This window comes from Bos indicus x Bos taurus, chromosome 17 (assembly GCF_003369695.1).
Source record: "Bos indicus x Bos taurus breed Angus x Brahman F1 hybrid chromosome 17, Bos_hybrid_MaternalHap_v2.0, whole genome shotgun sequence".
NCBI classification, from domain to species: Eukaryota; Metazoa; Chordata; class Mammalia; order Artiodactyla; family Bovidae; genus Bos; species Bos indicus x Bos taurus.
Genome location: NC_040092.1, coordinates 72224806 through 72249460, shown reverse-complemented (window position 1 = coordinate 72249460; position 24655 = coordinate 72224806). Strand labels below are relative to the sequence as shown.

The 24655-nt window shown below is 38.5% G+C and overlaps 1 protein-coding gene across 3 annotated transcripts in view; it reads left to right on the top strand.

The window, feature by feature from the left end:
* The window catches only part of KLHL2 (kelch like family member 2), a 171388-nt gene that overhangs the window by 45336 nt on the left and 101397 nt on the right, over positions 1 to 24655 (top strand). For 2 of the 3 annotated variants that reach the window (XM_027513526.1, XM_027513527.1), the window contains one exon: positions 18416 to 18537. The exons of the other annotated variant lie outside the window; for it this stretch is intronic. In XM_027513526.1, coding sequence (XP_027369327.1) covers positions 18416 to 18537 — 122 coding nt within the window. The remainder of the gene's footprint in view (positions 1 to 18415; positions 18538 to 24655) is intronic. 3 annotated transcript variants of the gene reach the window in all.

Below are 24655 nucleotides of genomic sequence, written 5' to 3'. Positions count from 1 at the left end.
TCAGGGAACATGATACCTCCCTCTTTGTTCTCCTTTCTTAAGATTGTTTTGGCTGTTTGGGGTGTTTTCAGACAAATTTTAGAATTATTTGTTCTAGTTCTGTGAAAAGTATCATGGGTATTTTGATAGGGATTGCATTGAATCTATAGATTACCTTTAGGATTTATGATCATTTTAACCTTATTAATTCTTCCAACCCATAAGCATAGTATTCTTTCCATTTGCTTTTGTTGTCTTTAGTTTCTTTCATCCATGTCTTACAGCTTTCAAAGTACAAGTTTTTTTGCCTCTTTGGTTGTATTTATTCCAAGGTATTTTATTCTTTTGGATGAAATTGTAAATGTGATCAATTTCTCTTTCTGATAGTTTGTTATTAGTGTATGGAAACACAGCATGTTTCTGAATATTACATTTTTATTCTAGATCTTTACTGAGTTTATGTATTAAATTAATTCTGATAGTTTTGGGTAGCATTATAAGGATTTTCTATATATGGTCATGTCCTCTGCAAACATTGACAGTTTTACTTCTTCTTTTCCAATTTAGATTCCTTTTATTTATTTTTCTTCTCTGTTTGCTGTGGGTAGAACTTCCAAAACTATGTTGGATAAAAGTGGCAAGAGTGGACATCATTGTCTTGTTCCTGATTTTAGAAGAAATGCTCTCAGCTTTTCACCATTGAGTATGATAACTGTGGGCTTGTCATATATGGCCTTATTATATTGAGGTAGGTTCACAATATATATATTGTGCTCACTTTCTAGAGAGTTTTTTTTTTATCATAAATGGATATTGAATTTTATGAATAGCTTTTTGTGCATCTATTGATATGATCATATCATTTTTATTCTTCAGTGTGTTAAAGTGGTATATCTCATTGATTGGTTTGTGGAGTATTAAATCATCTTTAATCATATATCTCTAGGATAAAGTCTACTTGATACGGTATATGATTCTTCTGGTGCATTGTTGATTTCAGTTTACTAATATTTTGAGAGTTTTTGCACCTGTGTTCATCAATGGTACTGGCCTGTAATTTTATTTTTGGGGTGGTGTTTTTGCCTGTTTTGGTAGGGTGATGCTGATCTTACAGAATGCATTCCAAAGTGTTCCTTTGTCTTCAGTTTTTTGGCATAGCGTGAGTTGGTATTAACTCTTTAAACGTTTGATAGAATATCACCTATTGGTGTTGGATTTTTCTTTGTCGGTAATTTTCACAATTATTGGTTCAGTTTCATTACTGGTAACCAGTCTTCATATTTTATGTGTCTTCCTGATTGTCTTTGGAGATTGTATATTGCTTGGAATACATCTATTTTAAATTGCCCATTTTGTTGATGTATACTTGTTCACAGTAATCTCTAAGGATCTTTTGTATTTTTGTGGTTTCACCTGTAATTTCTCAGTTGTTTATTTGGGCCCTGTCTTTATGAGTCTAGCTAAATAGTTATTAATTTTGTGTATCTTTTCAAAGAACTAGCTCTTTCATTTATCTTTCTGGTTTTTAGTCTTTATTTATTTTTGCTCTGATATTAATTATTTCTTTCCTTCTACTAACTTTAGGTTTTGTTTATTTTAATTTTTCTGGTTCCTTTGGGTATAAGGTTAGATTGCTTTGAGATTTTTCTTATTTCATGAAGTAGGCTTGTATGACTGTAAACTTTCCTCTTAGAACTGCTTTTGCTGTGTTCCATAGACTTTGGATTATTGTATCATGTTTGGATTGTGTTTCATTTTAATTTGTCTCCAGATTTTTATTTCCTTTTGATTTCTTCAGTGTCCTGTTGGTTGTTCAGTGGCATATTGTTTAGGCTGCATGTGTTTGTGCTTTTTCATTTTTTTTCTTATTGATTTTTCTTCTCATACTACTGGTATGATTTCTGTCATCTCAAATTTATTCAGATTTGTTTTGTGGCAACATATCCTGGAGAATGTTCTTTGTGCACTTGAATGTGTATTCTGCTGCTTTTTGCTTATGTTCTGATTGAACCCAGGTCTCTTGTGTTCACCATCGGAGCTACCAGGGAAGCCCGTATTCTGTATATACATAGAAAATTTATCTAGTCAAATGTGTTATTTAAGGCTAGTGTTTCCTTATTGATATTTTTTCCAGATGATCTGTCTGCAGATATAAGTGGGGTGTTAAAAGTCCCCTACTATTATTGTAATCCTGTTGGCTTAATTTATTTATGTACTCCTGTGTTGGGTTTCCCAGGTGGCACTAGTGGTAAAGAAGCCAGTGCAGGAGACATTAGAGATGCACATTCAATCCCTGGGTTGGGAAGATCCCCTGGAGAAGGGCATGGCAACCTACTCCAGTATTCTTACCTGGAGAATCCCATGAAGCAAGGAGCTTGGTGGGCTACTGAGTCAAACATGACTGAAGTGAGTTAGCATGCAGGCATGCATGTTGGGTGTGTATACATTTACAGTTGTTATATCTTCTTGGATTGATCCCTTGATCGTTAGGTAATGCCTGTCTTTGTCTCTTGATAACATCTTTGTTTTAAAGTCTGTCCTGTCTGATATACATCTGCCACCCCAGCTTTCTTTTCATTTGGGTTTATGTGGAATATTTTTTCCATCTCTTCACTGTTAGTCTGGGTGTATCTTTAGATCTGAAGTAAGTCTCTTGTAGGTTGCATATATGTGTGGTAAGTTGCTTTAGTTGTGTCTAACTCTGTATGACCCTGTGGACTGTAGACTTCTTGGCTCCTCTGTCCATGGGGATTCTCCAGGCCAGAATACTGGAGTAGGTTACCATGTCCTCCCACAGGGGATCTTCCTGACCCAGGGATTGGACCCACGTCTCTTATGTCTCCTTCATTGGCAGGCAGGTTCTTTACCACTAGCATCACCTGGGAAACATACAGATAGGTTTTATTTTTTAAATCTATTCAGCCATTCTGTCTTTTGATTGGAGCAGTTTGTTTATTTTCATTTAAACTATTGATGTATATGTAGTTCTTGCCATTTTGTTAATTGTTTTATGGTCATTTTTATGGTTTTCTTTTGTTCCTTTTTCTTTAATATTCCTATTAAAATATCATGTAATTTAATTAATTTTAAAAGATTTATTTATTTGTTTGTTTCGGCTGTTTGGTCTTTTCTGCTGTGTGTACTTTTCTCTCGTTGCAGCGAGTGAGGTCTGCTCTTAATTTTTGTGAGAGGTCTTCTCGTTGCAGTGGTTTCTCTTGTTGCAGGGCACGGGCTTTAAGTCATGCAGGCTTCAGGTGTTGTGGCAAATGGGCTTAGCAGTTGTGGCTCATGTCGGGTGGTTTTACAGCATCTGAGGTCTCTTCATGGCCCAGAGATCAAACCCGTGTCTCCTTCATTGGTAGGCAGGCTCTTTACCACTAAGCCACCAGGGAATCCCTGGTGATTCTCTTTTGTTATTACCATAAGGTTCATATATAACAACCTGTGCGTGTATATATGTGATTATTTCAAATTGAAGATCTCTGCAGTTCTAATGCATTGTAACAGCCCTGCATTTTTATTTCTACCTCCTTTTATTTAATGTTTTTTGTCATATTTTACATCTTTTTGTTTGTATACCCCTTAACTATTTATTATAGCTATAAATGATTTTACTATTTTTGCCGTTTTACCTTCCTTCTAGCTTTTAAGTTGTTTATCTACTACTTTTACTATTTGTTTGCCTTTTCATGTAAGAATTTTCATGTTTCTGTTTGGAGTCTGTCTTTTCCACTTAGAGAAATTCCTTGAATTCATTTCTTACAAAGCTGGTTTGGTGGTACTGAACTCTCTTAGCTTTTGCTCATTTGGAATACTCTTCCTCTTCCCCTTCAAATCTGGATGAGAGCCTTGCAGGTAGAACATTTGTGGTGTAGATTTTATTGTTTCATCACTTGGAATATCATGGCACTCCTCCTGGCCTGCTAAAGTTCCTGCTGAAGAGTCAGCTGACAGTCTGGGGTGTTCTCTTGCTGCTTTTTAAGATTTTCTCTTTATCTTTAATTTTTGCCATTTTAATTACAACGTGTTGTGGTGTGGACCTCTTTAAGTTCCTCTTGTTTGCGATTCTTTGCTTCCTCTCACTGAATGTTTCTTTCTTTCCCTAGGTTAAGGAAGTTTCACCTGTTATTTCTTCAAGTAACTTCTCTGCCCTTTGCTGTCTTTTTCCGGTACCCCTATAATACGAATGTTAGTATGCTTGATGTTGTCCCAGAAGTCTCTTAAATATTCTCATTTTTTTCAAATTCTTTTTTTTTCCTGTTCACCTTGGATGATTTTCACTACTCTGTCTTCCATGTTGCTATTATACTTCTCTGTATCATCTAAAATACTTTTCCTTCCAGTTTCTTTTTTCTGGGTATTTTATCTTCATGTCTGTTTGGTTTATTTTTATATTTTCTAACTTTCCTAAAATTCTCACTGTGTTCATCTAATTCTTCTCCCACATTCATGGAGCATCTTAATGATCGTTAATGAGAACTCTTTATCAGGTAAGTTGCCTGCCTCCATTTCTTTTAGTTCTTTTTCTGAAGCTTTGTCTTATTCCTTTGTGTAGAGCATATTTTGCTCTCTCCTCATTTTGCCAAATTTTCTGTATTTATCAGGTAAATTGGTTATATTTCTGGATCTTGGAGAAGTGGCCTTATATGGTTGACATCCTGTAGGGCCCAGTAGCTTGCTCCCCTCCTATTTCAGAGCTATATGTTCTTAGGGTGCCCCCTATAAGGACCGTGTAACTCCTTCTGTTGTGGTGGGAAGAGTACTATGGGCAGTCTGGTACGCAGATTCCTGGTTTCTGGCCCGGTTGGCTGCAAGACTGTGCCCTGCATAGTGGCTGTAGTCAGGCTGGAGGTTGGGGTCGGCTTCCCATGAGACTGTCTGCATGACCCTGGTTGGGGCACAGGGCTGCTGCCAGCTTGCTGGTGTGCAGATAAGCCCCTGGAGCTAATAGTCTATCGGGTGGATCCCAAAATGGCATTGCCAGCACCAGTGTCCTTGTGGTAGAATGACATCCTCAGAATGGTTGCCACCAGCATTGGTGCCCTCAGGGTGATCTCTTGCCTCTTGGGAGCCTAAGATCAGTATGTAGGTCTAGCCCAGGCTTCTTTCAAACTGCTGCTTCTGTCCTGGGTCTCTGAGTGTATGAGATTCTGCACATCCCTGAAACAGCTGAGTCTTTCCCACAGCCTTCTTGCTGTCCTGCACGCAGGCCCTTCTGGCCTTCAAAACCAGATGTTGTAGTGGCTTGTCTTCTTGATGTAGGATTCCTGGGCTGGGGACCCTGATGTGCAGCTCGGAACCCTTGCTCTTTGGGGAGAACCTCTGTAATTGTGATTATACTCTTGTTTGTGGGTTGCTCATTCAGGTGAGTTAGATCTTGACTAGGTCTTGTCATTGTCCCTTCTACCCTTCTCATTGTGGTTCCTTCTCTATGTCTTTATGTGGGAGATATCTGCTAGTTTTCAGGTCATTCTCATTTATAGTTGCTCTGTGAGTAGTTGTAATTTGATGTGTCTGTAGGAGCTGGTGAGCTCCAGGTCTTCCTACTCTGCCACCTGGCTACATCCTCCCTTAACTTCATTCTTAAGAAAACAAAATCGAAACATCCAGTATAGTACTGTTGAAGAAAATAAAGTTATTATCTTTTCCAACAATGAGCTTATAGTCTTAGATTATTGATAGAACAAACAAATGCTTGTAAATACATAGTTATAGAAGAAAGCCCAAATGTAAATCTATTCATACTTTAGAAACTTAAATATTTCCTATGTCTAACATTTTGCTAGATACTTTAAGGGGTAATAAACAAAATTAGCACACTTTTTGTACCAGTAATTTATTAATATCATTGGAGAAATGAGTTGTACACACTTTATTTTTATGCTTTTTTGCTTTTTGTTAAAGGATGGTTTATTAGAGTGGTCAAGGTGCAAGTGTTGAACAATCCAAGCAGACTAACAGCATGGCATGTATTAATAGATGTGCACCCTTTAAATACATAATAGTTTGTGGAAGATCTGTTCAGAGCAGTAATACAGATGGTGAGGACTATGATGGACAGTGTTGAGAGATGGGGATCTGACATTTCCTGAAATGTAATGAGTACCAAGGGTTTATACACATAAAAAAAAGTGCAGAGGCAATGTGGAGAGAATAGGCTTGGTGTTTTGAGAGTAGTGAGGGCTCTGGAGACCACCTCACTTTTCAGCCTGTTACATTCTTGTTGTTCCTGAACTGAGTTAAATAATCAAGAATGTAAGAAAGGGGACTTCCCTGGTGGCCCAGTGGTTAAGATCTGCCTGCCAGTTCAGGGAACATGGATTTGATCCCTGGTCTGGAAAGATTCTATATGCTGCAGTGACGCCTCAGCACCACAGCTCCCGAGCCCATACTCCAGGGCTCGTGTGTTGCAACTGCTGAGCCCATGCACTGTAACTACTGAAGCCCACACACCTAGAGCCTGTGCTCTGCAACAAGAGGAGCCAGGACAACAAGAAGCCCATTGCAACAAAGACCCAGCTCAGACAAAATAAATAAATAAATAAATAAAATTAATTAATTATAAAAAAGACAAATGTAGGAAAAACAGTAGAGGGGTTGTGAGCCATATTGGGCAAGTGATTTGGGGATGGTGCCTTTAACTGAGGCTGATTAGAAAAGTTATAGAGGGACTAGTCACATTTTTATGTCCTAATTTCACTTCAATGACTGTCTTATTTATTACTCCTGGAGATTTTTTCCAAACAGAATTTCTAGGCTTGTAAAAGCAGTATTTGATCTGCTTTGTGTTGGCCTAATTTAGGAGTTCCCTAGTAAAGTGCCTTCTTTCAAGTCTTTGTTAGAATTACTGAATCTGGGATCATTAGTCTCTTCTTCAGTTTTGGCCTCAGTTTTCCCTTTTGGAAAATGAGCATAATAATGTTACTTCCTAGGATTCTTATAAAGATTATATGAGATCATGTATGTTTGTCCTTTATTTGACACATAGAAAATGTTCAATTAATATTGGCATTTTCGTGGTTATCATTATTATTTTTTACCCTCAATTCCTAAAGGTTGTTGTAAGGGTAAAAGATTGAAAATGTCTTAAAGTAGACTTCTTTTGATAAAGATTTTATTTTCCAGTTACAAAATGTAATGATTAATTTAAAATTACAAGATCAGAGTTGGTTTCCTTTCCCTTCAAAAGATAACACTTAAGAGTCTCGAAACTCCCTGAGCCTTTGACATGCAGAGACATGGATGCTGGTGATAGGAGATCTCATTATGTCTCTGTTTTTCTTCCCTCTTTACTTTTTAATCTAAACTACATTTCAGCTTCCCTCATTTCTTTCTTTCTTTCATCCTTCCTTTTTTTTTTTTTTTAACCTAATGATTCTCACCTCTTCATATTTTAGTTGACATGCAATTTTTGAATTATGTGTAACGATGGGGATGGGACCCTGAAGATGTTTTGATTCTATAAGTATTCCTAATGTCTCAGTTAACTGGTAGCTGGGTACTTCTTGCAGTTCAGCCTGTTTCTGCCTGAGAATACTTGGTCAAATCTTAGATTGCTATGCAACGGTGCAAAATGGGAATATTATGTTAATTTCTGGCACATATAAAATATGAATTGAGTACCTTGATTGTGACTTTTACAATTTTATTGAGGCATATTTTACATTGTAATTTTCAGTGATTTTTAATAAATTTACTCAGTAGTACTGCCATCACCATAAATCAACTTTATAGCATTTTAGTCCCTATGTATTATTTTTGAGACTCATCCATATTGTAGTATATATCATCAGATTGTTCCTCTTTATTGCTAAGTAGATTCCATTGTATGAAAACAGCAAATTTTGACTATATATTTACCAGCTGATGGACATTTAGATTGTTTCCAGTTTCTAGCAATTATAGCTAATGCTTCTATGAACATTCACATGTAGTTCTTTGTGTGGACACAAATTTTTATTTCTCATGGTGATAGATACATATGTGTGGAATGTCTGGTTATGTGGTAGATTTATATTTAACTTTTTAAAAATTGCTATATTATTTCCCCAAGTGACTGCATCATTTTATATTCCTACATTATGTATAAGTGTTTCCATTTTTCCACTTCCTTACCAACATTTGTTACTCTTTTTTTTTTTTTCCAGTTGTGGTCATTCTAATGGATGTGAAGTGGCATCTCTTATAGTTTCATTTGCACTTCCCTGATGACTAATGATGTTGAGCATCTTTTCATGTACTTGGTAGGCTAGGATTTTATGGTTCTTTGGTAGTAGATATTATTTACCTTTCTGGCAATCTTTGTTTATTTTCTTCTTTTGAATCCACTAAATAGCAGTTTGGCAAAGATTAGGTAAAATAAGACATGGAGATTTGGTCTGGGGGGTTTAGTGTACATGTATTTAAGATTTGCTAGACTATGAACCCATTGTTTGTCTGTTTTCCTGTCTGAAGTCCTACTGTATTTATATTATCTTTCATAAAAAATATGAGGAGGCCCACAAGTAGACCTTGGCGTGCTTCCATGCTATTACGTGCTGTGATGTTTGAGTCCTCTGGCTCAGTGATCAGCTATACACAGACGTGTCTGCAGTGGCACAGGGCTACCTTGTACTCCTCTTGTTCCTTGTGATTTGCCTATTTAGAAATGGGGACTCTGCAGATACTCTTTTTGGCCCTTGTTTTTCATCTCCCTTAAACTCAGAAAAATTTTCATTCAAATTATATCACCTAAAAAAGAATTCTATTACTCTTCTTAGTTCCAAGTATTCTGGTAGAAGAAGGGAAGTGAAAAGTAATTTTGTGATGTATCACCGGTTTTTCTTTTGTGAAGTTTAGATTAAGGCCAGGTTGTTTAACTGTTACTTGAAAAAGAATATATCAAATTGATTTCTTGTGTTTTTATTCATTTATCTATCTTTTTTTGCTTGTTTTGTTTTGGTTGATGGTGGCATGTGGGATCTTTGTTCCATGACCAGGGATCAAACCCATGCCCACTGTAGTGAAAGTGTGAAGTCCTAACCGCTAGACCACCAGGGAAATCCTGGGTTTTTGTGTTTTAAAATTACTTGCTTGTGTACAGATGTGACATTTAGAATGCCCTTTTCCTTAACACATGTATTTGAGGCTTCTTTTGTGCCACAGGCTAAAATATCTGAAATCTAGTGGGAAATAGGAAATTATTTTCATTCTTCTTTTTGGGGAGTGCTTTTTGATCATTTTCTTTTGTCACATTGAACATCATTTAGTAAGGTAAATTAGAATAGGAAGAGAGATTATCATTTGTGTAAGATGTGAGTTTTTTTAAAAGTTGCAAGCATGTTATATTTGTCTTAAGATTTGTGCTTTCCTTCATCAAGGAGTACTCATTGAGCACCTTCTGTGTGCTGGGTGTTATCCTAGTCTTTCAGAAAGGAAGAAAGGTTAGACAGAGAGGAAACAAAGTTTCTTATATTGCTGACTGCTGTAAAGAACATTAAATAGGGTATTGCACATAAAGTGCATATGTCTTTAGTCTGCATATGACAGAGAACTCCCCTTAAGGTGGTTTAAATAGCAAGGAAATACATTCTCTCATAACTAGAAAGTGAGCTGGTCACCAAGGATCCTCATCTGTCTGTGTTATCACCAAGCTGTACTCACTAAAAATTTTATCCTTTAATTGCTTCCCCCATGAATGCAAGATGCCTACTAGAGTGGACTAATATCTCAAGGAAGGAAAAGGGTTATCTCTTTCCTGTTTTCTTTTAGGAAGTAGGAGACCTGTTCCAGAAGTTATTCAAACTAGAGCCAAATTGGCAGGGAAATGCAGGTACCATGTTTGCCTTAGATTAGTTATAGAATTGGGGAATTTTGTATCATACCACCATAGCCAGTGCCTGGCAGGGCCATTCGGGTCATCTTGCCAGAAGGAAGATACCAATATGTTGGTAGTGTCTTTGTAACCTAAAAGCTAAAGAGCAATAATGATTGGAGGGGTTGACACATGTAACTTGAAGAGTAATGGAATACATTTTATTTATTAAATGTGGCTGTAATTTGTCATTCAAGTCTTAGTGTTTCAGCATAGTATAAAGTCTGTATTATACTTTTACTATTTTTTCAGTTTTTGTGTGCTAGGTAGTAACTAAAGTTAGAATCATATGCACTTTTTATTGATCCTAGGATTTGCCCTCTTATATCTATTCACTTCTTAGAACTTCAGAATGGGTAAACACAGTTATCAGTTTGTTCTGGGCTTCAGGAGTCCCGATTATGGTCCTTGAGATGGAAATGTTTACGTCCATACGTGTGTCCGTAAACGTTTACAATTTGGAGGTCTTCATTTCTTTTCTCAAGAAAAGTACAGTGTTCACTAGTCAAAGTGCTTAGCTCAACCTGTATAGTAACTTTTCAGTAAATGTTTGATGCCTGAAATCCTTCAAAGCCAGAACACAATAACTTAAGTGTTACTGGGTTGGCCAAAAACTTCCTTTGGTTTTTAAGTAAAAATACTGGATTGGCTAAAAAGTTGGTTTGGATTTTTCTGTTAAGATTTTATGGAAAAGCCTGAATGAACTTTCTGGCCAACCTAATAAAACACACATTTCTCATTTTTACCAAGAACTTTATGAACAATGTCATCACTGTTTTGTTCCATTGCTGTTGTTCAGTCGCTCAGTTGTGTCCTACTCTTTGTAACCCTGTGGACTGCAGCACACTGGGGTTTGCTGACCTTTACCATCTCCTGGAATGTGCTCAAACTTGTATCTGTTGAGTTGGTGATGCCATCCAGCCATCTCATTCTCTGCTGTCCCCTTCTTCTGCCTTCAATCTTTCCCAGCATCAGGGTCTTTTCTAATGAGTCAGCTGTTCGCATCAGGTGGCCAAAGTATTGGAGCTTCAGCATCAGTTCTTCCAGTGTATATTCAGAGTTGATTTCCTTTAGGATTGACTGGTTTGATCTTGCTGTCCAATGGACTCTCAAGATTCTTCTCCAGTACCACAGTTCAAAGACACTCAGCTTTTTTTATTGTCTGGTTCTCATGTCCATATAAGACTATTGGAAAAACGATGCTTTTGACTAGATGGACCTTTGTAGGCAAAGTAATGTCTCTGCTTTTGAATATGCTATCTAGGTTTGGCATTGCTTTTCTTTCAAAGGAGCAAGCGTCCTTTAATTTCAAGGCTGTGGTCACCATCTGCAGTGATTTTGGAGCCCAAGAAAATAAAGTCTCTCACTGTTTCCATTGTTTCCCCATCTATTTGCCATGAAGTGATGGGACCGGATGCCATGAACTTAGTTTTCTGAATGTTGAGTTTTAAGCCAGCTTTCTCACTCTTCTCTTTCACTTTCATCAGGAAGCTCTTCAGTTCCTCTTGTTTTCTGCCATGAGGGTGGTGTCATCTGTATATTTGAGGTTATTGATATTTCTCCCTGCAATCTTGATTCCAGCTGTGCTTCATTCAGTCTGGCATTTCATATGATGTACTCTGCATATAAGTTAAATAAGCAGGGTGACAATTACAGCCTTGATATACTCCTTTCCCAATTTTGAACCAGTCTGTTCATGTCTGGTTCTAACTGTTGCTTCTTGACCTGCATACAGGTTTCTCAGGAGACAGGTCAGGTGGTCTGGTATTCCCATCTCTTTAAGAATTTTCCACAGTTTGTTTTGGTCTGTACAGTCGAAGGCTTTAGCATAGTCAATGAAGTAGAAGTATGTTTTTCTGGAATTTTCTTGCTTTTTCTATGATCCATTGGATGTTTGTAATTTGATCTCTGGTTCCTCTGCCTTTTCTAAACCCCGTTTGTACATCTGGAAGTTCTTGGTTCAAATACTGTTGAAGCTTGAAGGATTTTCAACATTACTCTGCTAGCATATGAAATAAGTGCAATTGTGCAACAGTTTGAACATTCTTTGGCATTGCCTTTCTTTGGGATTGGAATGAAAACTGACCTTTTGCAGTCCTGTGCTCACTGCTGAGTTTTCCAAATTTGCTAGCATATTGAGTGCAAAACTTTGACAGCATCATCTTTTAGGATTTGAGATAGCTCAGCTGGAATTCCGTTACTTCCACTAGCTTTGTTTGTAGTGATGCTTCCTAAGGCCCACTTGACTTTGCATTCCAGGGTGTCTGGCTCTAAGTGAGTGTTCACACCGTCATGGTTATCTGGGCCATCAAGATCTTTTTTGTATAGTTCTTCTGTGTGTTCTTTCCACCTCTTCTTAATATCTTCTGCTTCTGTTAGGTCCATACTGTTTTTGTTCTTTATTTTGTTTACCTTTTCATGAAATGTTCTCTTGGTTGGTATTTCTAATTTTCTTAAAGAGAGCTCTAGTCTTTCCCATTCTTTTGTTTTCATCTATTTCTTTGCATTTTTGGCTTAAAAAGGCTTTCTTATCTCTCCTTGCTAGTCTCTGGAACTTTTTGTTCCATTATCCTCTGCCATTTCTCCGACAACTTCATAATTCCATCTTCAGGAAACTTTTTATCTTTTTGAGTGAAAAACTGTTCCAGATGCCTTTTACAGTCTTCCAGGGAGTTGAAATTTTTTTAGTTAAGAAAATTTTGTAAAGACTAAAATAAATGGACATCTGAAGGTGCAATATCTGATGAATATGGCAGATGAATCAGAAATTCTCAGCCAAGCTGTAACAGTTTTTGCCTGGTCATCAAAGAAACACACGCTTATGTATTAGTATCCTGATGGAAGATTATGCATTTTCTGTTGACTAATTCCAAATGCTTTTCTTCGAGTGTTGCTTTCACTTTCCCATCTAGTTGGAAACAGTACTTGTTGGAATTAATCATTTGGTTTTCTCCAAGGAGCTCATTATAGAGGATTCTCTTTCTGTCCTACCATATACACAGCATCACCTTCTTTGGATGAACATTGGCCTTTGGCGTGGTTAGTAGTGGTTCATTTCTCTTGCCCTATGATCTCTTCCATTCCACATTCTTGTACATTATCCACTTTTCACCACTCATCACAATTTGTTTTAAAATTGAAACGTTTTTGTTAACATTTCAGTAGAAAATTGCAGGTGGAAATATTGCCAAGAAGGGTTTTTTTTTCCACTTAACTATGTGGGACCCAGACATCAAAAAATTAATATAATGAAGCTGGTACAAATGGTTTTCAGTGCTTAGGTTGGATATTTTTGAGTATATTGATTATCTCCTATGTGATGTAATATTGATTGTGTTCAGTTAATGTGTCAATCAATTTCAACTGGTCTACCCAACTGTGAGACATAGTCCAGCGAGAAATTTCCAGCACAAAACTTCACAAATCACTTTTGATATATTTGCTGAGTCATAACACTTTCTCTATACATTGCAAAAATCTTTTTTTTTTTTAGTTGCATTTTTAGTTGTGTTTCAGTTGCAGTAGTATGCTGAAAGTATTCCTTTTTTCAGTATTAAAATGGCTATACAATAATTCACCAATTTTAATGTTTTTTAAAATGCATGCTGATATGATATCACATATACAATACACAATACTGTACTGTACTGTATGTGCTTGGTCATGTCTGACTTTTGCAGCCCCATAGACTGTAGCTTGCCAGGCTCCTCTGTCCATGGGATTCTCCAGGCAAGAATATTGGAGTGGGTTGCAATACATAATACAAGCTAACAAAATTTTTCAAATGAAGTTAAAGACAACTAAGTGCTACTAGAGCCAGCTCACTGAAAAAACTGGACAAACTTTTAGGCCAACCCAGTGCTAATTGTGTTGAAAGGTGCTGCACTTCAAATTGGCACTTGTTTTACTTCTCACTTTTCTAGTCTTTTATGTCTCCAGCCATTACTTACTGGATATCTGCCATAGGTCAGGTGTTGTGGATACAGAGGTAAGAAAGATATTATCTGTACTCTCAAGAGGCTTAAGAATCCAGGTGGGGAGAACCAGATGTTAGTATGACAGTGGATTTGTAGGAGGTAACCTAGGGTAAGAGCCTAACCTAGCCTTGGGTTATCAGCGGATAAGCCTACTTGGAGAGGTTCCAGCTGAGTCTTGAAGACTCTGTGGGAGTTAGCCTGGGGAATGAGGGACTAGAGGAGACGGATGGTGAAGCTTGACAAAGACAGTAAGGTAGGAAGTTGCTAGATGTGTGTGGAGAGCTATACAAAGTTCCTTCCTTATATAAATTAAGACTGGAAGTGGCAGAGAGGAGACTAGATGGTGAGGCAGGGGTGGAACGTGGACAGGGCCTGCATGGTTTAAATGGGAGGAGCTGGAGGCTTTGAGCATCACAGTCAGTGGTGTGGGGTGCATCTTACAGCAACACCTTAGAAACTATAATATGAAAAACAGCTTGCAGATAACTGATAATTTTTTAATCATACATATAAATTAAAGTCAAATTGGCTTTTGTCTAAATTGTGCCCGAGTCCTGAGGAATGAATTTACTCCTTGAGGACTAAGTACACGGCTTTATGCTTGTGTGACACCAGGCCTTGTGGGCTTTTGCACATCGCTGGGGCCATAGAGGTGAATTAAGAATGGCCTTTTGTTAAAGTCCAAGTAGGAATTAGGAAAGTATTCTCATGTTTGTCACAAAAGAACTTTTAGATGACACAAATCCTATCTAGCTACAAGGTCCAGAGAGAGTAGGACAAAGGAAGGTACCTTATATGTAAGTTAAGAATTATGTTTCCGTATTCTTTGCTTTCCTCCTTTTCTGGAAAGGAAAAAAAGTGCTGAGGCAGCAGACACATAGCCCAATACTTTGTCTTCCTGGCATTTAGTATGTAACAGAAGCATATCATTAACTTTCTCTCTTCCCTTATAATACCACTGGATGTTTCACTCCAGGAGGTAACATAGTAATTTTTCAGATATTTTAGCTCTTAGGAGAACAGCTATTTTTTGAGATCTTGTGAGAGATAATCTCCAAGGAAGCAGGTAGTTAAATATGTGTACTGTGCTCAGTTGTGTCTGACACTTTGTGACCCTATGGACTGTAGTCCGCCAGGCTTCTCTGTCTATGGAATTTTCAAGACAGCAACACTGAAGTAGGTTGCCATTTTCTTCTCCAGAGGATCTTCCTGACCCACAAATAGAACCTGGGTCTCCTGTGTCTCCTGCATTGGCAGGCGGTTTCTCTACTACTGTCTTCTTTACTACTGTTCCTTTACTACCTATCTCTTTCTAGTGTTTAAGTTTGCAAAAGAATTTTGTATAATTATGGATTTCTCTAGGCTTTTGTGATAGTTTACAGTACAGTATAAGTTCAGTTCAGTTGCTCAATTGTGCCCGACTCTTTCCGACTCCATGGACTGCAGAATGGCAGGCTTTTCTGTCCATCACCAACTCCCGGAGTTTACTCAAACTCAAGTCCATTGAGTTGGTGATGCCATCCAACCATCTCATCCTCTGTTGTCCTCTTCTCCTACCTTCAATCTTTCCCAGCATCAGGGTCTTTTCAAATGAGTGAGTTCTTCACATCACATCAAGTATTGGAGTTTCATCTTCAGCATCAGTCCCTCCAATGAATATTCAGGACTGTTATCATTTAGGATGGACTGGTTGAATCTCCTTGCAGTCCAAGGGACTTTCAGAGTCTTCACCAACACCACAGTTCAAAAGCATCAATTCTTCAGCGCTCAGCTTTCTTTACAGTCCAACTCTCACATCCATACATGACCACAGGAAAAACCATAGCTTTGACTAGACTTAAGCAAAGATGGTACAGTATACTGTACCTGAAAAAGAAACAAATTTTCAAGAAATCTGGAAACCATTGTGTTGTTTTTCTAACAGGCAAGGGATGATGGCATTGTTTTCATACTTCTTTTATCTTTGATGCTGAAAGCTTGGCTTCTCTGTACAGCGGTGCCAAATCAAATGTCAGGGACAGAGTTTTGGGTGAAGTAGAGAAGAATTGCTTTATTGCTTTGCCAGCAAAGGATGACACGGTGGCCTCATGCCTGCAAAACCACGTGTCCCTTCTTGGGAAAGGGAGAAGTTCTGTAATAATTGTTCAAAGAGGGCATTATCAGTGGATATTCTGATGGGTTGATAGTGAGATTAGTAGGAGTCAGCATCATCAAACTTCAGGTTCAACTGGCCTGGGATCTACATGCTTGTGGGCGACGTACCATCGTTAATCATCTACCTCTGTCATCCGGAGGGAATTTCAGTATCTGCAAAATAGCTAAAAAATATTGCTGTGTGTATCCTTTGATGCGGAAATAGGACCTTGCCCCAAGGCTGCTGTTGACTGTTTCACCTCCTTTCCATAATTAACAACTGCTTGAATCTTCCCATTGGAACTCAGGGAAAGTCATGGAGGCTGAATAAAGGCTGTGTCTATAATGAAAGAAATGGAGGACAAAAAGGCCTTGTGACCAGGAGCCCCACAGGACCCTGCATAGTATCAAAACCTGATGAATGTAGAACTAAACCTTTTTGCCAAGGTGTCCCCTAGTGCTCAACATTATTTTTAGACTGTCTTGTTTTTGACTGAGTTTTCTTTCACCAGTGATTATGTGTTCCTATTCTTGGGCCATTATATGTCCATGCATGTGTGCCCAAGCCTGCTTCTAACTCTTCATAAGTCCCCTGGGTTTAGAAGCAATCTCTTCTCTTTTCTGCTTCTCCATTTGTTTCCATAAGAGAGCATCTTACTTAGGATCCCTGAATGCTTAACTAGTTCAATGGGTAGTAGGAAGGAGGTCTTGTACTAAGTCTTTAGTGCAGTGATGTAGAAGGCATCCGGCTTTAGTAATAAATTGTTGTTGTTCAGTTGCTCAGTCATGTCCAACTCTCTATGACCCCGTGGACGGCAGCACGCCAGGCTTCCCTGTCCTTCACCATCTCCTGGAGCTGCTCAAACCCATGTCCATCGAGTCGGCAATGCCATCCAACCACCTTGCCCTCTGTGGTCCTCTTCTGCCCTCAGTCTTTCCCAGCGTCAGGGTCTTTTCTAACAAGTTGGCTCTTTGCATCGGGTGGCTAGTGTATTAGAGCTTCAGCTTCAGCATCCAGTGAATTCACTTCCAGTGAATATTCAGGACTGATCTCCTTTAGGATGGACTGGTTGGATCTCCTTGCAGTCCAAGGGACTCTCAAGAGTCTTCTCCAACACCACAGTTCAAAAGCATTAATTCTTCAGTCCTCAGCCTTCTTTATGGTCCAGCTCTCACATCCTTACAGGACAACTGAAAAAACCATAGCCTTGACTAGATAGACTTTTGTTGGCACAGTAATGTCTCTGCTTTTTATTATGCTTTCTAGGTTTCTTCCGGGGAGCAAGTGTCTTTTAATTTCATCGCTGCAGTCACCATCTGCAGTGATTTTGGAGCCCAAGAAATAGTCTGTCACTGTTTCCATTGTTTCCCTATCTATTTGCCATGAACTGATGGGACTAGGTAACACTGTGTTCTACTCATGAGTCGAAATTCAAAAGGGAAAGAAACTGCTTTAAAGCATTGTCAACTAAAAAAATGCACACATTAGAAGTTGAAGATTATGTTTTATTCATTGGACTTTTGGAGCCCAGGGGGTAGCCTCTCAGATCTTTCTGAGGGAATGATCTGAAAAAATAAGAGAGGAGCCAGGATATGGAGGAGTTTTTGCAAAAAAAAAAAAAAAAACCCAGGTAGTCGGAACATCTAAAAATGAAAAACCAGACAAGTCAATTTAGTGCTTTTCTATGTATGAGAAGATACACGAGTCTGGGCTCATGGAAATAATTCCTTTATATTCGTTTGCCTGTTTTTTTTTCCCCCCATTATGAATTCCCTCATGGCGTACAGTCTGGGGTGGCCTGCAGTGACTGATGGCTGCAACATCCTTTGTTGACTGGTACGGCAGATGACATTGTTTATCCACAGCATGGACCAAAAAACGGCATGGACAGATCAGGCTGTGAATCTCTAATGCCACAGGTGTTAAGAGTTCATGCAGTTGGACATGTGGCATATTCATCACCATGATGTAATTTTCAGGTATAAGTGGGTAACAGAGGTACCTTGTATGGTTTGTTCAGGTAAGCTTTTACGGGAGGTAAGGGAATGTTGTTGGAGAAGACAGTGGCACCCCACTCCAGTACTCTTGCCTGGAAAATCCCATGGACAGAGGAGCCTGGTAGGCTGCAGTCCCTGAGGTTGCTAAAAGTCAGACACGACTAAGCAACTTCACTTTCACTTTTCACTTTCACGCATTGGAAAAGGAAATGGCAACCCACTCCAGTGTTCTTGCCTGGAGAATCCCAGGGACGGGGGAGCCTGGTGGGCTGCCGTGTGTGGGGTTGCACAGAGTCGGACATGACTGAAGCGACTTAGCAGCAACAGCAACAGCAGCAGCAAGGGAATGTTGTAGGTTTGCTGAAGGTGCTGACCATTTTGCCTACTGAGTACAGTGAGTGGCTGGCCATCTGCCTGGCCTTGGTCTTCCTTCTGGGTGTCTGGTGCAGTGTCAACAATGCTCCTTATGTTTTAGGTGAGATGAGTGAGAGCCGAGCAAAGAGAGTTCGCATCAAGGAGGTGGATGGCTGGACCCTGAGGATGCTGATTGACTATGTTTACACGGCAGAGATTCAGGTGACAGAAGAGAATGTACAGGTAAGGGTGACAGCTTATACCATTTGGTTCTTCACACATGACAGTTTTCTAATGCAAAAAAGCATACCTATACATAGATACTTTGTATTGTGAAGTGGAATGTCCCCTGCCATATCAGTAAACAGTGCCACAGCTATTTGAGATTCTGGCCCTCTAATGTGAATTTCTAAGTGATGCCGGCAAGCAGCAGCCATGAATTCCTGAGCTTCCTGACAAGCGGCCCCACTCCCTGCACAAGGAACTTAAGGATGTCACAGTCATCAGCAATTACAGCCCTCCTGTGTGAACCAGAAGGCCCCAAGGGAATTCAAGAGCGAGAAAAAGATCTCTGTAAATATGCTGGATGCTGACCCCAGATAGCTGAGATGCGTATGAAAGGCATGACTTCAATAATCTCGGACTCTTGCACCTTCCCTACATAGAAGAATGCTAAATTCATTAACTTGATATCTGGTTTTTCTTACTTACCAATAATCTTTTGATGTTCAGACTGCCTGCCCCTTTGTGGCAAACTTGTAGATAGCCTGACTCTCTCCCTCCTGCCTCCTTGGAGCACTCTCTCAGGGCTACTGAGACGCTGCCTCCTATACTCCAAGTCCTAAATATTCCCACCAAATAAAATAACTCTATTTGAGGTTCTGACTATATTTTGTAGTCAACAGTACCAAAGTAACAGAATTTGTTGTTATAACTGTGTTTTTAAGAGAATGATTATAGCTTTTTAATAATGTTTCTGATTTCAGTATCTTTTCTTAAAGTTCTAAGACACAAAGCCCTTAGTTCTCTGAATGATGCTTGTTCTTTTATGAAAACATGACATGTTCATTCATAAGTACTGGTCAGTGCTGCCCACATTTTCCATTATTTCCTGGAAGGTTAAGTCTGTAAAGGGTGTTTCTGATGCCCAAGAGCCTTCTTACTTCTTTGACAATTTCAGCATCCTCTGTTAGTGATTCTACAGTTCAGCTAAAATTTGACATTGCATCTCTCTTACTTTCTATAAAGAATCAATGTTTTATATGTATGATGCAAATGTTTAATACAGGTGTATAGTGAAGTAGAAAGTAAAAGTCCCTGTTTAAAACTATATTTCTCTTTGTACTTACCCATCCCACTCTGTGATTTACGTTCTTTCCCTAAAGATTAGGCTCTGTTTGCTGTTAATCTTTAAGACTGTTTTCTGTGCGGTTACACACACGCGCATACACAAGTTTCCTGACAAAAGTGTATTTTTACTATACCTGCTTTTCTGTAACTTGCTCTTTCACTGAGCAAGGTGTCTTGAAATTCTTTGTATGTCAATACATATGGGTCCAGCTCCTTTCTTTGGTGGGATGTCCCATGTGTTAGTTAGCTACATGATTTTTCACCTTTACAAAAAATGTTGCCGTGAATGAGCATTTTTATATTTGCATTAAATTTCATGGGATAGATTCTTCAACGTATAATTGCTGGATCAAAAAGTACGTGCATGTTTTGATTTCTCATAGACATGCCAGACTGCCATCTAAAAGCTTGTATTTATTGATACTCCTTCCAATAGATTGACTGTGTTTTGAGGATAGTAAAAAGAACTAGGGCTAACTTCTTAAGAAATAATCTCTCTAAATTTTACTTGCACAAATAGGAAATCTTTTTTGTTCCTTGTAATTATGTCCCTATGTAATCATGGCATATGAAATATGCCACAGAATATTTGAGTTGGGAGACTGAAAACTTTGCATTTTAACTTGTTAGGACGTGGTGTTATTAAGTTTTAAATATTGGCAGTGGTAAGGCCTCCTTCTGATCTTTCCTAGATAGCCTCAGTAAACCTCTGTTTGGAAGTCCCATTCATAAGGTAAAGCATTTGAAAAGCCTTGGTTGAGCCTGAAGTCATATATTAAGGTGTGAATCAGATGCTCTGTGAACATTTTTTTAAACATGGAGGAAATGTTTGGTACATGTTATCTCATTCTGATCTTTTCTGTACCAGTAATGCTATTTGCTGGATTCTGGGGCATTATTTCAACAAGAACCCTGATCTTGGGTTTCTTTTGTCCCTTCTTTGTGTTAGTTTGAGTGCAGAGTCTCATTGTGCCCTGTATCTGTCCTTTAGTAAATGAGTTACTGATTGGTTTCTTTGATTCACATAATGTGTCACCTGGGTAAAATTACAAAAGCTGGTTTAGGCCTAGAAGACTGGACTGTGTGAATTCAGCCCTGAATGCTGTTTGTAGTAATTCTTGCAATAAAGACATTGGCCTGTGAGGAACTGGGAACGCCTTTCATGTTTCTTTTAATAGCTGTCACGTTCCAGTCCTGAAGTGTTAGTCATCACACCTCTCAGAAAACCTTTTGTCCTGCTAATTTGCCTTTGTGTGTATTGCTGACTCTTAGAGGAATACATTCAAAGAGTTGTATTTGGTTGTATTGTTTTGTTGTTTTTTGGAAGAGTGATGTAGGGGTATCTTGGTATATAAAGCCTTATTTTACGCTCCATTGAAAAATACTTGTTTTGGAAAAGTCAGTTTGGAAATAAAGTTGGTTAAAATAAGCTACCTTTTCTGTAACAAGTATTTTTAAAAATAAAGTACAAAGTAAGGGCTTAACTATTGAGATATGCTAAACTGCAGTTTCCTCTATTTTGTGTATTTTTGTCTGTCTGCACTTTGGAGATCTTTCTTCTAGATGCTTTTCACCTTAAGGAAAGAAACAATTCTGGGGAGGTATATGGTGTTCTTATTCATGTGAAGCTGGAGTTTTCAATGGTCCTAACTAGAAGCCCTGCTCTGAGTATATCTGCCTTGAAAGTGCTAGCAGTGGGGACAGAACTTTCTGTAATTCAAAGGTTTATTGTTGTGGACAGATTTTCTCATGAGACCTAGAATCATATCTTTTGTCAGGTAGGTAGGTAAACTTCCTTTTGTACATTTCTCTTTTAGTAATATAGTCTTAGGATAGCAGGTATCTTAGTATTCTACTTTGGGATTGCATGTTTCATATAGAATCATACCTAGTGCCATAGAATGCTGAGCAACTGACTCTTTACAGCTGTCTTTATAGAGTCTGCTGGTGACAGAGCAGGACCATAATCCTGGTTTCCCTGATTCCTACTTTTAAGGGTCACTTCTCTGATACCATACAGTCTCCTTATTATGCAAATTTAAAATATACAAAAAAGCTGTTTGAAGTGAAGGTTGTTAACTTTGAGTTGGAATGAAGGAATTAAGTAGTTTGAAAAATTAATTCTAAAGGAGGAATAAATGTCACTTTATTATTATAAGTATTAATAATAGGGTTTTAAATTTTGACTGTTTAAGGTTTTTTTGGTATTGCTATTGTTTTTTGTTTAGGTTTTCAAATTTTGATTTTGACTTTGAGTAGTTGCTTTAATAATTTGAGTCAAGTGAATTTTTTTAAGAGAAATAGAAGGAGAATATTTTACCATGACCACACTTTTAGTTGAACTTTTATTTGCTGTTGTTGCTGTTGAATAATTTAAATTACTTGTGTCTAGAGTATCCAATCAAATTTTATAAACTTTATAAATCTAGGAACAGAAAATAAAGCCAAAGGCTTTTAAACTTTTTTGGGGTCATGGAATCTTTGAGAAGCTGAGGAAAAACTGTGAACTTTTTCCCAAGTGCACTAAAGCATATATGCACAGAGTTTTGCATACATGTTCAGAGAATTCTTGTACTTTGTCTCCCCTTATCTCCCCCACTGAAAATACTTGACTCTGTATGTGTGTGTGTGTGTGTGTGTATGAAGGGTTTTTACATGGGTTTATTTTCAGTTGTATGCTAGGCATTTTACATGTCTTTGTTGATATTCATCAGCATAGTAGATAGGTATTACTACTCCATTTTTCAAATGAGGAAGCTCAGGAGGGTTAAGTAATTAGTTCAGCATCACACAACACCTATTAAGTTGTCATTAACTACTAGTGTTACTTAAAAAGTTTGTGAATTCAAAAATAAAAGCACATTTATAACTGAAAAAAACCTTTTGTATCCCCCAAATTATTGAAGGTTTTGTATTCTTCATTTGATGTGTTGATTAACATGTTGAAGAATCCTAAAGGATACTGAATTTTTAAAAGCATTTACTTTATTGCTAAATTTTTCATTTTGTTATATGCATTTTTACTTCTCAGCTTTTGGATATTTGTTTTGACTTGCTAAAGGTAGATAAGAGTTTTTCAGTACCAATGTAAGTAAATGATTTTGTTCCCAAATTAATATTATGAGAGTTTGTCTGCAGGTTCTGTTTACAATAAAACTTTTATCATACCAGAATTTAAGAAGCATCTGATATAATTTTGAATGGATTGGTTTTAAACAGTTCATGAAACTTGTGTGTTGCATAAACTGAAATTATTTGAGATAGAAAAGCTCATCCCTTTTCAAAAGGAACAGAATTTAAGCAAGAGTTTTTTAAGAGAAACACATTGGAATGTTTAACACAATCTCAGTACAATAGAGGGAGAAAGCAATGGCAACCCACTCCAGTACTCTTCCCTGGAAAATCCCATGGATGGAGGAGCCTGGTAGGCTACAGTCCATGGGGTCGCTAAGAGTCAGACACGACTGAGCAACTTCACTTTCACTTTTCCTTTCATGCATTGAGGAAGGAAATGGCAACCCACTCCAGCGTTCTTGCCTGGAGAATCCCAGGGACGGGGGTTCCTGGTGGGCTGCTGTCTATGGGGTCGCACAGACTTGGACATAACTGAAGCAACTTAACAGCAGCAGCAGCAGCAGTACAATAGAAAATTGAACATGGTTGTGTCCATTTTCTTGGTGGTGTAGACTAGGATGTCTGTTTGAGATCAGAAGTGTCAGTGGTGTGTCACTGTCGAGCCTTTTACTTGAGGGCTCCCAAAAGGAGGATATTACAGGAAGGGCTTCCACGGTAGGTAGGATGCCTGTTGATACAGTTGAGCACTTAATAAAAAAAAAGGCTGTCGAAGTGGAGAAATTATTAAAGAGTACTTGTTTACCCTAAATATTTAACCCCAAACATGTTACTTTATAAATTATGCCAGTATTTTGTTGTAGAATTAAGTACAGCCAGCTGCTTGGAGAGACACATGCTTGTTCTTAAAGTACAGCAAGAACTGGGAAACTTGAGGGCTTCCTCAAGTTTCCTCACCTCTGGGAAACAGAGGTGGTCCACTGGTTAAGAATCTGCCTGCCAGTGCAGGGACACAGGTTCCTTCCCAGGCCCGAGAAGATCCACATACCATGAGGCAACTAAGCCCATGTGCCGCAACTACTGACCCTGCAGTCCAGAGCCTGTGAGCTGCAACTGCTGAGCCCGCCTGCTGCAGCTACCAAAGCCCTCTCGCCCTCGAGCTTATGCCCTGCAACAGGATGATGTTGTTGTTCAGTTGCTCAGTCGTGTCTGACTCTTTGCGACCCCATGGAGTGCAGCAGGCAAGGCTTCACTGTCCTTCACCATCTCCCGGAGCCTGCTCAAACTCATGTCCATTGAGTTGGTGATGCCATCCAACCATCTAGTCCTCTGTCATCATCTTCTCCTCCTGCCTGCAATCTTGCCCAGCATCAGGGTCTTTTCTAATGAGTCGGCTCTTCGCATCAAGTGGCCAAAGATTTGGACCTTCAGCATCAGTCCTTCCAGTGAGTATTCAGGACTGATCTCCTTTAGGATTGACTGGTTTGATCTACTTGAAGTCCAAGGGAATCTCAAGAGTCTTCTCCAGCACCACACTTCAGAAGCATCAATTCTTCGGTGCTCAACTTTCTTTATGGTCCAACTCTCACATCCATACATGATCACTGGAAAAAATATAGCTTTGATTATATGGACCTTTGTTGACAAAGTAATGTTTCTGGAACAGGATAAGCCTGTGCACTGCCCTCCACTCGCTGCAACTAGAGAAAGCCTGTTTACAGCAACGAAGACCTAGCATGGCCAAAAATAAATAAATAAAATTAAATTAAAGTTAGAAAAAGAACTGAGACACTTGAAAAGAAATTTCAGTGCAAAGTCATCTTCGGACTATAGACTTTCTCTGACTTTCTTTACACGTCTAATTTGATTAAAATTTTTTTTTGTGGTAACATAGTGATCAAACCATTCTAAAGCAATCAAGTTAGATTTCACATAAAAG